At 36.5% G+C, this 17,309-nt stretch overlaps 4 protein-coding genes across 5 annotated transcripts; all 4 read left to right on the forward strand.

Moving 5' to 3' along the window:
- Nucleotides 1–133: 133 nt before the first annotated feature.
- On the forward strand, nt 134–6,984 carry LOC149734415 (transcription initiation factor TFIID subunit 6-like). 2 transcript variants are annotated; one of them, XM_089881668.1, is made up of 12 exons: nt 134–447; nt 751–822; nt 1,510–1,678; nt 2,158–2,330; nt 2,567–2,692; nt 3,320–3,499; nt 3,845–4,027; nt 4,549–4,623; nt 4,900–5,025; nt 5,285–5,464; nt 6,112–6,258; nt 6,771–6,984. In XM_089881668.1, exons 1-12 carry the CDS (start codon nt 271–273, stop codon nt 6,831–6,833), a joined length of 1,671 nt encoding a protein of 556 aa, XP_089737794.1. In that variant the 5' UTR covers nt 134–270; the 3' UTR covers nt 6,834–6,984. The 2 variants fall into 2 exon arrangements, with proteins under 2 accessions (XP_089737794.1, XP_089737793.1); XM_089881667.1 differs by having other exon boundaries at nt 136–447; nt 6,109–6,258.
- A 2,071-nt stretch (nt 6,985–9,055) lies between these two features.
- On the forward strand, nt 9,056–10,616 carry LOC149734416 (protein jagunal homolog 1-A-like). Its single transcript, XM_089881685.1, has one exon. It carries the CDS (start codon nt 9,186–9,188, stop codon nt 9,708–9,710), a length of 525 nt encoding a protein of 174 aa, XP_089737811.1. The 5' UTR covers nt 9,056–9,185; the 3' UTR covers nt 9,711–10,616.
- On the forward strand, nt 10,610–12,095 carry LOC149734417 (F-box only protein 42-like). Its single transcript, XM_089881673.1, has one exon. It carries the CDS (start codon nt 10,625–10,627, stop codon nt 11,945–11,947), a length of 1,323 nt encoding a protein of 440 aa, XP_089737799.1. The 5' UTR covers nt 10,610–10,624; the 3' UTR covers nt 11,948–12,095.
- A 284-nt stretch (nt 12,096–12,379) lies between these two features.
- Nucleotides 12,380–16,925, forward strand: LOC149734418 (hydroxysteroid 11-beta-dehydrogenase 1-like protein). Its single transcript, XM_089881681.1, has 8 exons — nt 12,380–12,590; nt 13,149–13,279; nt 13,721–13,832; nt 14,292–14,385; nt 15,160–15,263; nt 15,717–15,885; nt 16,045–16,106; nt 16,560–16,925. The coding sequence occupies exons 1-8, from the start codon at nt 12,506–12,508 to the stop codon at nt 16,679–16,681; spliced, it is 879 nt and encodes a 292-aa protein (XP_089737807.1). The 5' UTR covers nt 12,380–12,505; the 3' UTR covers nt 16,682–16,925.
- Nucleotides 16,926–17,309: the final 384 nt, after the last annotated feature.

Below are 17,309 nucleotides of genomic sequence, written 5' to 3' on the forward strand. Positions count from 1 at the left end.
AAGAAATAATTTATTTAGGGGAAAGACCCATTTTCTTGGATGTCCGCTACTAGTAGACCTGTATTATTGCTTAGCCTTATTTTACTCTACTGTCAGTTATTCTGGACACTTTTTTTTAACATTTAAACTAGTGGTTTCGAACTTCTAGGCAAAAAACTCACTATTATATGATTGATAGGCTATGTCATTTTCTAAACAAAATTACCTGTCAAAAAAATACCAAATTTTGACTCCACCTTTCCCTATTTAAGACGGCTAAGAAATAGTATAATGGCTGATGATAAACCTGATGCCACCGGAGGCAGCAGTGAGAAGTCGACAAGTTTATATTTTTCTGTGGACACAGTAAAAGCAATCGGGGAAACAGCAGGGATCCTTCAACTTCCCAATCATGCAACGAAATATTTATCGGAAGAAACCACGTTCAGATTAAAAGAAATAATACAGGTTGGGTTTCGTTTCATCTTCAATTACCCATTTTCATCTTAATTAGACTTTAACATGGCAAATGTATAGATTAAAATTACTACGCTCAATTTCAATCTCTTACTTGAAGATTAAAACTACCAATATGAATTTGTAAACGTTGAAAAAATGCATTTATATAACTTAAACTATGTTATGTCCTCAATATGTACTACTAGACCACTGTTATATTTTGTAAACCAAGAGGCATTAAGATCTTAGTATCAAAACTGTTAATGACTAACAAATGGAGTCATAAACATATTAAAGTTCATGTATTTCTAGGATGCAGTGAAATTTTGCAGCCATCGGAAGAGCAATAAACTCACATGTCAAGACATTGATAATACTTTGAAGGTGATGCTTGCTATTGTATCTATTATCCTACTTTATTTGTACTTAGGTGTTTTTAAACTGCCCCCCCTGTGGGTGTTGGGGTAATAGACCTACATCCCTGGTCTCAGGTGCCCCACTGAAGACCTCACTCTTATAGAATAGAATCTATATTATTGAGTGTCTATAAACTGCCTTAGTGGGGTCTAGATGGTAGCACCCTGGGTGTTGAGGTAATATACCTACATTCCAGGTCTCAGGTGTGCCTCACTGAAGACCTCACCCTTATAGAATAGAATCTATATTATTGAGTGTCTATAAACTGCCTCGGTGGGGTCTAGATGGTAGCACCCTGGGTGTTGGGGTAATAGACCTACATTCCAGGTCTCAGGTGTGCCTCACTGAAGACCTCACCCTTATAGAATAGAATCTATATTATTGAGTGTCTATAAACTGCCTAAGTGGGGTCTAGACAGTAGCACCCTGGGTGTTGGGGTAATATACCTACATCCCTGGTCTCAGGTGCCCCACTGAAGACCTCACTCTTATAGAATAGAATCTCTATTATTGAGTGTCTATAAACTGCTTCAGTGGGGTCTAGATGGTAGCACCCTGGGTGTTGGGGTAATATACCTACATCCCTGGTCTCAGGTGCCCCACTGAAGACCTCACCCTTATAGAATAGAATTTAAACCTCATTCATATTTACAGTCCAAGAACCAGGAGCCATTGTACGGCTTCATTTCCGACGAATTTATTCCGTTTCGTTTCGCCAGTGGTGGGGGTAGAGAGCTTCATTTTATCGAAGAAAAGGAACTTGATTTAAACGACATAATTAACGGGGTTTTACCCAAAATACCCCACGATGTTGCAATGAAAGGTTTGTTGTTCGATGCTGCTACCGTTTTGGGTGTATGTATGTGTCCTCAGACAGATAGTCATACGTAACAGTTATTGTTCTAACCCAGTGGTCACTAATGGGTTGTCCAAATTGACAGATATACAAAAACCTAAAAAGTTACATACAAGGTAAATCATAAGCAGACACTTAGTGTATAAAACACTGTGTTATAATGTTCACGTGTTATAACGACTATTGTTGCTTTGCCACATAAGAACAAGCAGTTTATAAACGTGGTAACTTTTAAGCAAACACGTGGTGTATGAAACAGAACACCTGTGTAACAACAGCTGTTCTTACTCAACCACATAAGATTAAACAAGTAGCAAACTTTAACTATCCCCACAGCACTTGTAAGCGGACACAAGTTGTATAAAACAGAACACCTTTATTATAACATTTTCGCTTTACCCCACCACATACAAATAAACAATAACACTCTTTTTATTATCTCCCAGCCCACTGGTTAGCAATAGAAGGAGTCCAACCCAGCGTTCCTGAAAATCCAGTTCCTGAAACTCATTTTTCCATCGATGTTTTAAAGAAGCCTGAAGTCAAGAATGTTCGAACTGGCGTGGATGCTTTGAAAAGTTGCACTGTACCAAATAATAACCCTCTTACCTCAGCTAAGGTAGGTGTATTGGTAATACCGTAAAAAGGGGTAAGGGCCCACCAGATGGCAACGAAACATTGGTCTTAATATTATTTTATATGAAAAAAAAATTGGTTTTTATCTTATGGCGTGATAACAATAAAAATATTCAATTTCTACTATTTTTGTCTCCTCTGCATTTAAAAAAAGCTATGGGCATATAACTAAATTTGGCTCAAATAATTCATCGCATGTTTATCTTTGTTTTTCCCCAGAAACCTGAAAGTTCATCATTGGTTCCTTTGAAAGCTCGTTTTACCCATGAGTTGTCCGTGGAACAACAACTTTATTATAAAGAGATAACGGAAGCTGCTGTTGGATCTAGTGAAGCAAGAAGAGCGGTATGTGGTTTATGATGAGAAATTTAGAGCGTGTGACAATCAGTAATCACCAACAAAGTTACATATGTGGTAACTCGTTAGCTGGCACAAGGTGTATGAAACAGAACACTCGTGTTATAACGACTGTTGTTGCTCCGTCATGCGAGGATACATGATCATATATAAGGGCATAACAATGGTGACTTGGTGTATGGGAAGCTGTATAAGGATGGTACATACATAGTACATAGTATTTAATCTCAGGCACTAGGCCTGTCACACTGCCTGACCCCCCCTTAGATAGAATAGGTAGTGCATATGCAGCATATACAATGTTGGGGTAATGGACAAGACTTCAACCTAATTCTCAGGTCCCATAGCTTACCTAACTGTATGACCTCACTCATATACAATAGAATGTCCATATATAATGTTGGGGTAATGGGCCAACTCTGGCTTAAATTCCAGGTTCCATGGCGTGCCTCACTGTAGGACCTTACTCGTATAGAATAGAATGTCCATATATAATGTTGGGGTAATGGGCCAACTCTGGCTTAAATTCCAGGTTCCATGACATGCCTCACTGCAGGACCCCACCCATACAAAATAGACATCGACGCTAAGAAATATTAAACCTCCTTCTCACAGGAAGCGTTACAAAGCTTGGCCACAGATCCTGGTTTATCCCAGATGCTACCAAGGTTCAGTACGTTTGTATCTGAAGGCGTGAGAGTAAACGTGGTTCAAAATAACCTCGCACTTCTCATTTATTTAATGAGGATGGTGAAAGCTCTCATGGATAATTCAACCCTTAACTTGGAGAAATATGTAAGTTGTTTGTTAGCATATTTGTAGGTTTTAAAATATGTAAGTTAACAGTATGCAGTAGCCTACAGATTAAATTCAAGTAAGTAAAACTATGTAAACTTATTTATAGTTAAAGTAAATGTAGAAGATTCAATGATATTTAAAGTAAAAAGTGTGCTATATTTGATTCTGTGTAGGGTGACTTAAAATACTTGTACTAGTCCTACAATCATAAATTGTAAAATCTACTACTAAAATAGTTATTTTCATACTATTGGGTTAAAGGTTATCGGTTTATAATTCGGTAAAACAGATAACCACGGGTCAATTCCGTTTTTTTTAACATTTTAAATTTTGCTGAGTCAGCTTCACGAGATGATACCCGCTGTAATGACATGCATTGTGAGTCGGCAATTATGTACGAGACCCGACGTGGACAACCATTGGGCTCTAAGAGATTATGCTGCTAGGTTGATGGCACAGGTGTGCAGGAGTTTCAGCACATCAACTAATCTTATTCAATCCAGGATAACAGGAACATTTTGCAAGGTATGTGGTTTCTCGTATGAAATTTATGTATGATTTTTATATATGTATGTAGTGGCACAGCCCGAAAAAATATAAGGGACGGAGGGGTTTAATCAAAAAAATTAAAAAAAAATAATTTTTAAGTGTTTTTTTTAATTACCTTTCTTTTGGGTTTAAAAGGGGGGGGGGGTCACGACCCTGAAACCTCTCCCCTGGCTGCGCCACTGTATGTATGTATGAAATTTATGTATCATTTCTTATGTGATTTTCTCTTGTGTTCTTGTCACAGTTTTGTTGTGTGTATGGCATTTTCATGGCTTTAGTTTGGTCTTAAACGCTCCAGACTGTACATTGAGATTGAATCATGTTTTGCAGTTAATTTTGTAAAATATTCACTTAACTTTACTTCTATTTTGCAAAGTTTGCACATAAATTATCGCTAGCACTTTTTTCAATTTTTTCTTATGCTTTGATCTTATTTAAACAGGCATAAGTTAAAGAAGCTTTTACTTGATTTTGACTATATTTATAATCACACACAGTGTTTACACGATGATAAATCATCACTAGCAGCAAGGTATGGAAGCGTAGCAGGCCTGGCTGAACTTGGAACAGATGTAAGTTTTATATCCTATATAACTAAGTGTTCATAGATTTCTTATATAACTTATGTATATATTATTTAGATACAAGAAATTTTGTGTTAAATCGAATATTTTAAATATTACAGACTTTAAAATGTAGTTTGTGCTAATTTAGTTAAAATGTCTTCTTTAAATAAATGTTTAAAAAAAATTGTGAAAAAGTTTGATCAATTTTTGCACTTTCAGTCCACACACACAAGACTTTAACATACTACCCTAAAACATAACTTTAACACGCCCCTTTCCCAGGTTGTCCAGAGTCTTGCATTACCACGGTTGCAAGTAGAAGGGGAAAGGATAAAGAATATTCTGGAGAGTCCGTTACTTAACCCGATCGATAGAACCGCTGCCGAACATTTACGTGGATTACTTGTGGTAAGATTTCTATTGTTTTGCTATTTCTATGGATAATTGTGGGCATGGAAGTGGCAACATTGGATAAGTCAAGTTTCCACCAACCATGAAAAGCCATTTTGAATGAGTGTAACCAGCAAGACACTTAACATCAATTCCACCGACCCAGTGGTCATTAATGGGTTGTCTAAATTAGTAAACCGCGTCTTCTTATCCACACACTGCAATAGCTTCAGCATCTCAACAGTGAAAATATGTGTGTAACCCCTATCTTCCCTAGAAACACTGCGGTCCAGTCATAAAGAACATCCGCCAACCACCTGACCTTCCAGAGGAATATTTTAAGGAGTACGGGTCCCTGGGACCCCTTATCTGCCAACACACAATCAAACTAAGGGACCAGGAAGCTCATAAGACAAGACTGCTTGCTAGTGCTGGGTTATCTAGACCAACCACTGTGGTAAGTCGTCCGGCGCTGTGGCGTAGTGGTTAGCGCGCCTGCCTGTAACCATTAGGTAATGGGTTCAAGGCTCGTCGCTGCTACCATTGTGGGCGTATGTGTCCTTGGGCAAGACACTTAACAGCAATTGCTCCAACCCAGTGGTCACTAATGGGTTGTCCAAATTACCAGCCATACATAAAAAAAATAAAAAATCCCAAAAAAATAATCACCTACAAAGTAACATACATGGTAACTCATAAGCTGGCACGAGGTGTTAAACCCGTGTTATAACGACTGTCGTTTTCCAGCCATGGGAGGATAAAATAAGTTACATTTATTACATTCAAAGTAGTATACATGGGGTTGGCACAGTAAAGGTAAAAACCTAATATGTCCTGTAGCTCAGTGCTGGTAATTTATGTGTGCGGGCACTACACCTTTTGCATGGGTAGTAGGTACCAAACCTTTATAAAAGCTCACAATCCTGTGAAACTGATAGAACCTTATTGTTTATATTGTTAATTGATTGATACCGTAATTCCAAGGGTTTATTGTACTGCCCACTTTTTTATATGCGTTTATTTTTTTCCCTGACATGTAAAACAAAACTATTCAACTTAACGCGCAACTTTATTAATGAATCGTTTTTTCACCACTTGTAGCAGCAAGGAGTCCGTCCCGGTCTACTTAGCACTGGAAGTACTTCGGGACAATCCGCAGTCTCGGGGATAATCCATGAGCGCCATTTCCAACAAACTGACAACCAATCAAAGTTTATGTTTTATGGTTCAAATACCAACCAGGGAAACAAGGTATCTCATTGGATGGTTCAAATTTAAAACGACCAATCAATATTGAGTTAATGAATGTAACTTAGTTATCCTTGCGTGGCGGGGCAACAACAGTTGTTATAACATGGGTGTTCCCGTTTTGTTCCATACACCTCATGCCTGCTTGCCACTTAAATGAATAAATGTAACTTATTTATCGTTGCATAGCTGGAAAAGTTGGTTGTTATAACGCGTGGCGGGACAACGACAGTCGGTATAATACGAGTGTTCTGTTTCATACACCTCGTGCCCACTTACAAGTTACCGCGTGTCCGAGTGTGTTACTTTTTGTTTTCCTGTATGACTGACAATTTAGACAACCCGTTAGTGGCACATACACCAACAATGGTACCAGCGTCGAGCCTTGAACTCAGTATCTCTAAGCTAGAGGCCGGCGTGCTATTGTACTAACAATTGAGCGACAGCACCAGTTCTAATGTTTAAATTTAACATTTCTATATTTTTTTAACAAATACATTTCTTTAAATTTCCAGATCCATTTTCAAACTCCTGGGCTGGACAATAGTTTGTTGCGTGACCAACACCACCCTTTGTGATGTCATAATATCTGATTGTTGTTAAACAAATGAATTATGATGACTGTATAACACACCAAGTGAAGGGGGTAACACAATGTTTGTTGAGAATAATGTTCTTTGTTTTGTGAATAATGTATATTGTCTTTATAATAAACACAAATGAAAGTAGAAGATGTTTAACTACAAGCATACAGCTAGTAGAACCGGTTTTATTATAATTGAAGGATACTAAGTATAGTACAGTGTGGGGAAAATGGGACACCTTTATCACATAATTTTTTAAATAACCTGATCGTGTTTTAAACAATTAACAACGGTCAATGGAAGTCGTAGGAATACGGTTTTATAATTCTTTAAATGTTCCTTGTTTACTACTGAATGGGACGAGAAAATAGAACGAAAAGGTGTCCCATCTTCCCTCATCCTACTGTATAACTAAAGGATTAAAAATATGTTTTATACTCGGCAACTTGACAGTGAGCATGAGGTGTGTGTATTACACGATATATGATGTGCAACAACCATTAATTAAACGTCTTGGTTTTCCGCCCCAAGGATAAACATGAAAGTATCCTAACTCGACAGTGAGCATGAGGTCTATATGGAGCCAAATACCATATGTAGTATGCAATGAGATGTTAATCTTTATTTTTCTACTTTTAATAAGTCGACAGGGAGCATAAGGTGACGTTCCCTACCTGCAAGGGTCAGTAAGTGACTGACAGTGTCCCTTATGTTGAAACAATGACCGTTTATTACGTGTCGCTAAATTTCCGTCTCAGTGATGTCCAAATCAAGACTAGGTGTATTCCTTGCCTCCAGCCCAGAGGGTACGAGGCTCGATTCTGCCGGCAATTGCTCCAACCCAGTGGTCACTAATTGGTTGTCCAAATTGTCAACCTTACATTAAATAATAAAAAAATAAAGAAAAAAATAATCACCCACAAAGTTCCAAACGGGGAACAGTCGTGTTATAAGATTCGCCGCTGTCCCGCCACGCGAGGCTACATTCATTCTGTATACAGTACTGTAGGTATAGCTGCGATGGAAATGATAACAAAATAAATTGTTCAACACTGTCGCGGTAGGTCTTCCTGGACAGCTTGGAAGTGTTAAAGGTTTCGACCTTCGTGAATAAACAATGGTCAACAATGGCTATTGTTCTTACGCGAGACCTAACTCAGCGTAATTCTGGAATTATTAAATTTTCTTGGAGTCGTAACAATATTCCTTGTGACGTCATGAACAGACGTATCGCGAGACGTATTGATGTTATATTGTGACGAAACACGTGTAGAGTAGACATTATTTCCGCTTTTCTACTTTATCGTGTATACTTCTCACGCCCACCGTGTTACCTATATATATATATATATAATGCGTGCTTGTTGTGAAGAGCCGTATTCGCAGGATACTGAGGATATATTGGTATCAACATATTTTTTTATCTCTTCATATACAATAGCGAAGATCAGAATAAATAAAACAACGAAAAGGGAATTAACTGCAAAGTGAAAAACTTATAAAGTTTTATCAAATCATGAACACAAATTTGGAAGAGAAGTTCTTCGATGATATTCTCCCTGAAGATTTCGTTCAATTGTGTTCTAATATCGACTATGACGTGTTCGATTTAAGCGATTATGACGTAGAATATGATGACGTATTGTTACGTTGTGAGGAATCTATTGTTGATGGAAGGTCTTGCACAAATTGTGACGTCAAAGATAGAACCAAACTCGAAACACGCGACGAAACTGAAAAAATTATAGAACCAAGTAACCAAAAACACGCGCGACGTGACATCGGGAAAATGAGCACAAAACGGCGAAGATTGGAAGCCTCGGAACACGGCAGGAATGCAGCAAATTTCCGGGAGCGATCAAGGATGCGAGTTCTAAGCAGAGCGTTTGAAACACTCAAGCAAAGTCTACCATGGGTGCCTAGCGACACGAGGCTGTCAAAACTTGACACTTTAAAGTTGGCTTGCTTTTATATAAACCACCTCAGTATCACTGTGCAACGAAACTGTCATAGTCTATCAGAAAGTTCTGGTTGTAAAACAAGCTACATCTATTAGTTTGTTTTAATATTCATGCAATACATAAAACATTTTTAATTGTGTGTGCTGTGTGGTTATTGCTACAGAAGCAAATAAAATAATATTTTAATCCTCAAATATAACCTGCTTACGATATCTATGGCATGTAAACAACATAGAGATCGTAATTTGCAATTTTAACAGTATTTCTATTTTGTCACACGTTTGCTTTTTATTTTCTGCAAGATTTCTGCAAATTTTTAGCGAAGAAAGCAAAGTATATATATATTTCGGTGTCATTTTGTTCGGTTTTTGATAGTTTTTCCAAAATGTCAAGTTACAGCGGAAAAACAGTGGCCGGTTCGGACGGTAGCGATCATTCCTTCCGTGAGAAAGTTGCTTCGCAATACAAGACAAGCGCGAGCCTAAAATCGACCATAAAGACTCTATTTCTGCTCTCATTTTTGCCAATGCTTGTAGTCCTGATTCATATCATGCAAGAAGACTTGGAAATAAGGTTCCTGAACGTGTATCTTCCCCAAGTTGAAGTTTGGGAATACGTTTACATGTTAGCACCCTTTATAACCTTCATTGGGTATTCGTCTTTGCATAAAAACAAAGCTACACAAATGTCGATTTATATTTATTTCTCACTTGCAACTTTAGTACCAGCTTTGTTATACAAAGCCTGGTTAAATTTTACCAATCCTTCACAAACAACATTGTTTAAAATGCCGCTTTCAGTATTAAACTATATATTTGTGGTATTAACCATATTAATGCATGCGTATTCATTGTTCTGTGCTTCTAAACTTGTAAAAGCTTGGAAACAGAAAGGGTACAAATCAAAATAAATAAATATTTTAAGAAAAAATCTCAAAAATGTGCCCTGCTTTTTAAATTAGGTTTTGTTTACAATTTTTTATGGCAAAAATTTGTTGTTTCTTTTATTTTTTGCATAGAACAAGCCTTAACCTTTGATTTTAATGGATGCAATATTCTTTATTGGCTTTAGTTATGTGTGGACTGTGGAAAGTGTCTTATAGGTTTTGTGTGTAAGTGTAATAGAATATAGTGGGGTGGGAGAAGATGGGGCACTTTTTATTCAACTTTCTGGCTTTATTTGGTATTAAACAAACTACATTCAAATAAAAATGAAACCACAACCACACGACTCTCATAAACCGTTGTTAATCGTTTAAAACACAATCGGAATGTTTGAATATTTTATGTGCTAAAGGTGTCCCGTCTCCCCCCACTCTACTGCATCTCTTTTTAAGCAGTTGGTTGGACATTATTTTTGACTGTTATGTTTTTGTAGCACCAGATCCCTACTGTATAGAGAAGGTGATTCATTGGTGTTTTTGTTCGGGAATTGGGATTTAGGTTGTCAGGTTTTAAATGTTTGTTTTTTTGAAGAATTTCAACCCATTCCTTCATTAGTGTCTTTTATGATTTATGGATTTGTAAATTGCCAATAATTATTCTGCAAATCTGGTTATAGTGTTCTAACTTCTATCTAAAGCATTTTTTTTTTCACTAAAATGTAAAATCATGTCGTAGAAAAGTGTTTCTAACAAAAAGCCTTACGATATTTTTTCTAAAATATTGCAATAGTATTTCAATACAATTTAAAATATGTTTATTGCTATTATTATATTCCGATATATTGAAAAATCCCTAACGAGGTCATGTTTATGGGTTAAAAACTCAATTTCCTTGGAAAATAACTTTAACAATTTCGTATTTTGTTTTAAAGATTCTGATAATGGATATGGTAGCTGAACCTTCGGTAATGGACGTACTTCCAGAGGAAATTCTAGAAAAGATTTTTCGCTTCTTGTGTCCTTACCAAGAATTTGATGTTGCCGCCCTCGTGTGTAAGAAGTGGCATCGAATTATCAGAGGGGTGGAAAAAAATTTGAACTCAGTTCTTGAAAAACGATTAAAAAGTGGAGAAATTGAACTGTATAGTGTAGAAGAGAATACGACTTATAATCCAAAGCACAGAAGTGATCATTCAGTTTGCTACAATGACTATACAAGATCTTTGTTTGTATTTGGGGGAAGTGGATCCAATAATACGTTTTTTAACGATTTATTCCAACTTGATATGAATACTTTAATATGGACGAGACCTGTATGTCAGGGTAAGATACCTCCACCTAAAGCCAGCTGTTGCTTCTGCAGTTATAAACAATATCTATTGCTGTTTGGTGGAAGGAACCCGCCAAGACCGAGTTTATTTGGGAACACAGGACTGGATCATTTTTCTAACGCTCTTCATGTTTATGATACGATTCAAAGCAAATGGACGCTTAAGCCTTTCACATCTGACAGTTCCCCACCACCCATGGCTTCATCCAAATGTTGTGTTTTTGTTGATGATTTTGACCCAGAGTTGGTGATCTTAGGTGGAAGTTTAGAACCTAATATGGTTGGTACTTCTATCAGTAATAATAGTATTTGGTGCCTCAGTCTAACAGCCTGGACATGGCAGAAACAAACACAATGCTTTTTAAATGGGGGAGTGGAGGACGGAACGATTGTAAAAGCTGAGCCTATAACTAGTACATTGAGCCCGTGTACAATATTTGTGGTGCTTTGGAAGAATTCTGTACCTTGTCCCTTCCTTCTTTACAAGAGCGGTTTTTGTGAATGGTCGTGGAGGAGCTTGTCAATCAATTTCTCAGATTATGGAATAAAAACGCAGCACCCCTGGTTGTTATGTGTGGGAAATTCATTAGTTTTTTTGGAAACCAGCGAAAAATCGACCACCTCCGAACATTCAAGGCATATTTACCCTTCTTCGGAACAAAATCAATTATCAATTAGAGCAATAAACCGACATAAAAATGTTGGTTTATTTATTAACCAAGCTCTTGTTGATTTTAAAACTCTAGAATCTTGTTTATTGCCCGTATCTGAACATTATGTTCTTCCTGAGGCAAATCTAGAGTTGAAATTAAGTTTTACAATCCCCTATTGTTCCCATGTTATGTTAGGACGTGGGGAGATTATAATATCTGGTGTTTCAACGAACAAAATGAGCAATGGTATACCAATATATTTAATCAAGGCTAAACCATAGGAGAAATTTGCAGGCACATTATATGCACCAAACCTGGTACTGATTGTTACAGACTCAGTACACAAAACTCCAGGACTAGTTAGCCTGCCCACCCTGCTACACCATGTTTGGTACATGATATGTGCCAAACCATAGGACAAAATCGGCAGGCAATGATAGGCGCCCAACCTGGTGTGGCAGGGTGGACAGACGCACCCCTGCCCTGGAGTTTTGTGCACTGTATTAATCAGTAAGCATCCCAACCAATAAAATAAATAAGTGGTATACAAATGATTGGTTTTCCATCTCTACCCCGAATTATAATGTTTGGCACCAATGGGTTGACATTTATTATATATGAAGCTGTATTTTCCTGACTGTTTGTATGTAACAAAATACTATGATTACAAAATTTTCAAATATATATAAAACGTTTTAAAGTGAATATATAATTATTTAATGTTCTTTTTTTGTCTTTTTTTGCGAAATTTTTGAAGCGAGTTTATTTCTGTGATTTTATAATTTCTGATTTCCTATTATTTGTTCATAACACATTCCTTTATATTTTAGAACACAAGAATGAGTTATTGTTTCAAGGCATTGTTTGTAATAATTGTAGCCATTGTGACATATTCGTTCATACAACCTGATGATTATGACACGGGTATGTGATGTCATAATTAGCTCATGTGATGTCATAATTAACTCATGTGATGTCATAATTAACTCATGTGATGCCATAATTAACTCATGTGATGCCATAATTAACTCATGTGATGTCATAATTAACTCCTGTGCTGTCATGTTTAACTCATGTGATGTCATGTTTAACTCATGTAATGTCATGTTTAACTCATGTGATGTCATAATTAACTTATGTGATGTCATGTTTAACTCATGTAATGTCATAATGTTCATTAAAGTGGTTAGATCGCCTGCATTCAGCACAGAGGTTACAGATTCAAAGCGTCATGCTGCTACCATTGTGGTTCAGTGGCTGTATGTGTCCTTGGGCAAGAGACTTAACAGAAATTGCTCCAACCCAGTAACCAGTAATGGGTTGTCTATATTATCAGCCATAGAGAAAAATAATCACCCATAAAGTTACATACGTAGTAACTATGGAAGGAGGTGTATGAAACAAAACACCCCTGTTATACAACTGTCGTTTTCTTGCTACATGAGGATAAATAGTTACATTCACTTATTATTACATCACCAGGTATATTAAAGAACAAGAGAGTTTTGATAACCGGTGCAAGCCAGAACATAGGGGAGGAACTTGCGACACAGTATGCACAAAGTGGGGCCAAGATCGTCATAACTGCACGAAGAGAAGACAAACTAAAAGAAGTAGGCGACAACTTCTTCTTTTTTGGGGTGTTAAGAGGGCTGTTCTTATGCTTTTAAATTAATTGTGTTATTTCCGGAACCCAGTTTTGTTTATTTTTTGCTGTTGCTTTTTCATGGTTCGTGGCCCCTTCAGAGACACTCAACACCTGGGACCCCTGCTCTATCAATAAAATAACCTACATTTGTTTTAACGTTTTTACGACCGTTATTTTTTTCACCACTTAACAAACAATCCACCTCTAAAACATACAAAGCCGAGAGCCAAGGTCTGTTTGTTTATTAAAAGTTGGGTCCAATCCTGTTCCTAAATGAAAGTTCGGGCTAGGAGCATGGTCTACATGGTGTTCACTGTTAGTCAGTAGTTTGTGGTCTCAATAAACCTTGTGGTATTATTAGTAGTTCGACTATTGGGATCTTCTAACAACCTTAGCATTATTTTAGGTTGCAGCAAAATGCCGCAAAGCTGGTGCGACATCTGTGGATTATATTGTTGCCGATATGGCTGATATTGAACAAGTTAAGAATGTGGTGAAAGATGCAGTTGCTTTGTTAGGTACGTTTATAGGCGCCAAACCTGGGGTGGCAGGGTAGGCAGGTAAACCCTGAGGTTTTCTGCACTGCATTAATCAGTAAACATAGCGATCAAATTTGTTCGATAGGAATGCAATCCTAACTATCCGGCCTCCCCTGCATTTTAAAAATTTTGGTGCCTATGATGCCAACTTTATAGCTTTTTGGAAATAAGTTCCTGTCTTTATTCTATATAACAATTTCAGGCTGGAGTGTGAGATTAGGAGTGCATGGGAATAACATGTTTACTGTTTAAATATATCCTGTTGTTATAGCACGTAGGGGACCACTGAACCAAATTACAAGGGTTTTGATGGTGTATTACTACTTGTATTTACTATTTAGTTTCATGTTTTGGAAGAGATAAATAAGTTTGTTGATATTTTCCACCATACCCCCTTATATATATATTATTCATTTATCGTTCATGTATATTCCATAGGTGGTTTAGACCAACTTGTATTAAACCACGTAACTGGGTTGAACCATCCTGGAATGTGGAACAATTCACAGTTTAATTTGGATTATGCTCAAAAGTGAGTGTTCGTATATCTCATTCTCTCTGTCTATTTAGGCACCTTATGCTCACTGTTAATTTCGCACACCTCATTCTTATTATCATTTATAAGCACATCATGCTCACTATCAAACATTTAGCCCTTACTGTCTAAAACCTACTATTTTCATACAAATAACAAATTATGGCGCTAGACCATTTAAACCAAGATATTTCTCTTTGAGCCAAGCGATTGTTATCTATGTGGTTTGCACCTCATGCTCGCTGTCTTTTTACACAAAAAAATCTTGTTTTATATTAACCTTAACCTGAATAACTTATTAATTACTAACGTTAACCTAGGGATACACATTACAGAAATTTGAATTCGTGATCCTCTTTGTATTCGAATCTAATTACGGAATCCATTATTCTGTTTAATGACGTCAGTACTGGTCATCTCATATACTATTATAACAATTTTTGAAACTAAGTAATTTTGAAAAAAAATATTTTTGTGTTTGTGGGACTTTCGAGAGTTAACGTTTCGCAACGTCTTTTCAAAGCTTGCTATACGTTTCATGACGCAAAAAACTACCGAATATTACAAATTTTGATCATTTTACAGCTTATGATCCAACAAGGCTACTGTTAAAGAGGCAATAATCTGATTTATGTGGGTAAAATTATTTTTTTCTATAAACATAAAAAGATTCGAAATAAAGTATTCTAGGATATCCTAGAATACCTAATTATTCTGTAATGTGCATCCCTACATTAACCTTAATACCTATTAATCAAGACACCTTTTCAGTTCAGCTATTGTAAACTATGTGAGTTACATTCATTTATCTACGCACGCCATTCCTCATCTAACGGAATCAAATGGGAACCTTATTGTTGTTTCATCACTGGCTGGTGGGTTATGTGGATTTTTGGGTTGGATTAAATGGGAATATGTGTTTATGTAGTTTTTAAAACAGGTATCATTTTGGAGGGAGATGGGCAAACTACTTATATAAAATCGAATATGTTTCTATACTAAAGTTTAGGTTTTAGTTGTTGACATTAGTGGTCATGGCCCATGGGGCAGTTGAGTGGCCACTAATAGGTTGTAGCACCCTGGGTGTTGGGGTAATTGGCAAACTTTGGCTTGGTGTGCGACTGTGCAGGGCCTCACTTAGTACAATAATCCAAATAGTGCCTCTACTGGTGTTTGGGTAATGAACCAACTGTGGCCTAAAAACTATGTCTAAAAATTGTGGTCTAAATTTCATAACAAGGACCTCACCCACATAGAATAGATCACCCAAGGAACCAGTTGTTAAATAGTTAATATCCACACAAGTAAATCCCATTGTTATACCCCAGGCCACGTCCCCACAATAAACACTGCAATATACGGGGCAACCAAAGCCTCATTGAATCACTTCTTTGCAAGTTTGAGACTTGAAATGATGGCAAGTGAAAGGGACCCATATTCCATCACCATCTGCATGATGGGACCCATTGAAACAGACCGAAGCAGATGGAGCAAATTGTAAGATTTCTATACTTTGTTTAATTTAAAAATGCTTGATTTTGTAAGTAACAAAAGAAATATTATACAATTAATAATTTTATTTTTTCAAATTTAATAAAATTTTTAAATTTAATAATTTCAAGTTTAGTTTAACAAGTTATACTTTAATTCTTCAAGTCCAGATAAAGTAAACATGAAAGGCAACCCAATAGATGATACTGCTGCACAGATTATTAAAGGTAACTGTTTCATATACACCTTGTGCCCGTATTTTATGGTTTTGCACAAGGACAAATGAACCCACAGCCACAGCGTAAAGATCACTTAATATAATGTGTATTTTAATGTAGCTTATTTATCCTTGCATGGCAGGGCGGGGCATTTATTATAGCACGGTTGTTCTGTTTCATACACCTCATGCCGCTTACAAGTTACCATGTATGTAACTTATTTATCCTCTCATGGTGGGGCAAGGCATTCATTATAATACGGTTGTTCTGTTTCATACACCTCATGCCCGCTTACAAGGTACCATGGATAACTGTGTAGGCGATTGATTAATGTATGGCTGACAATTGGGACAACCCCTTAGTGGTCACTAGGTCGGAGCAATTTAGTGTCTTGTCCAAGCAACCATATAAAACATTTTTCCATTTTTTTTATGAATAAATTTTACAAAAATTCCATGACAGCTGGTACAACACGGAGATCATATTTATTTATCCCATGGTGGACGAAATATGCAAGCGCTGTAAAAGCGATTCCAAGTCAACTGGTCGACCGCATGTTTCTCAAGATATTCTACAATAAATAAATAAATAAATAATAATTGTGTTGGCAAAATGATAACTTTGAATTGGTTGTATACATTTATTTTGGTTTATATAATATTCAACAAATAGTATTTTCCAATGTTTGATTAGATTTTGTGATATAATTGTCGCCAAACCTGGGGTGGCAGGGTAGGCAGTCCTAACCTGGGATTTTGTGAAACTACCTGTCAAAAATACTGAAGTGTCGGTTAAATACAACTTAACTTATAGTAACACCTGTGAAAAGTGGTGCAACCATTTCAAGGTTATTGTTTTGTTGACACTTTGTAAAACAAGTTGTCAAAAATACTAAAGTGTCGGTCAAATACAACTTAACTTATATAATCACCTGTGAAAAGTGGTGCAACCAATTCAAGGTTATTGTTTTGTTGACACTTTTTGAATTTCCTTAAATGCTATCCGAATAACATTACAATATGCAGTGATTTAAGCAATTATTTAACAAATATTCTTCTCCAATTTGTTTACTGTGTTTTTGTGATTTAATTTCACAACTGCCCCTAACTCTAAATGTAAAAATATTCAAAATGATTTTTTTCAACTGTATTAAAACTTTGTTTTGGTAAACTTCTATGCAGTTTAAATTGGTTGATCAAACATGCATTAAAA

This window comes from Ciona robusta, chromosome 7 (assembly GCF_009617815.1).
Source record: "Ciona robusta chromosome 7, ASM961781v2".
Lineage (NCBI taxonomy): Eukaryota > Metazoa > Chordata > Ascidiacea > Phlebobranchia > Cionidae > Ciona > Ciona robusta.

Coding starts and splice junctions, on each gene's coding strand:
- LOC149734415 (XM_089881667.1), top strand. CDS start 271: ATGGCTGATGATAAACCTGATGCCACCGGAGGCAGCAGTGAGAAGTCG. Junction 2,693..3,319: donor CTAGTGAAGCAAGAAGAGCG/GTATGTGGTTTA, acceptor TCCTTCTCACAG/GAAGCGTTACAAAGCTTGGC. Junction 4,624..4,899: donor TGGCTGAACTTGGAACAGAT/GTAAGTTTTATA, acceptor CCCCTTTCCCAG/GTTGTCCAGAGTCTTGCATT.
- LOC149734416 (XM_089881685.1), top strand. CDS start 9,186: ATGTCAAGTTACAGCGGAAAAACAGTGGCCGGTTCGGACGGTAGCGAT.
- LOC149734417 (XM_089881673.1), top strand. CDS start 10,625: ATGGATATGGTAGCTGAACCTTCGGTAATGGACGTACTTCCAGAGGAA.
- LOC149734418 (XM_089881681.1), top strand. CDS start 12,506: ATGAGTTATTGTTTCAAGGCATTGTTTGTAATAATTGTAGCCATTGTG. Junction 14,386..15,159: donor AATTTGGATTATGCTCAAAA/GTGAGTGTTCGT, acceptor ACACCTTTTCAG/TTCAGCTATTGTAAACTATG. Junction 16,107..16,559: donor TGCTGCACAGATTATTAAAG/GTAACTGTTTCA, acceptor ATTCCATGACAG/CTGGTACAACACGGAGATCA.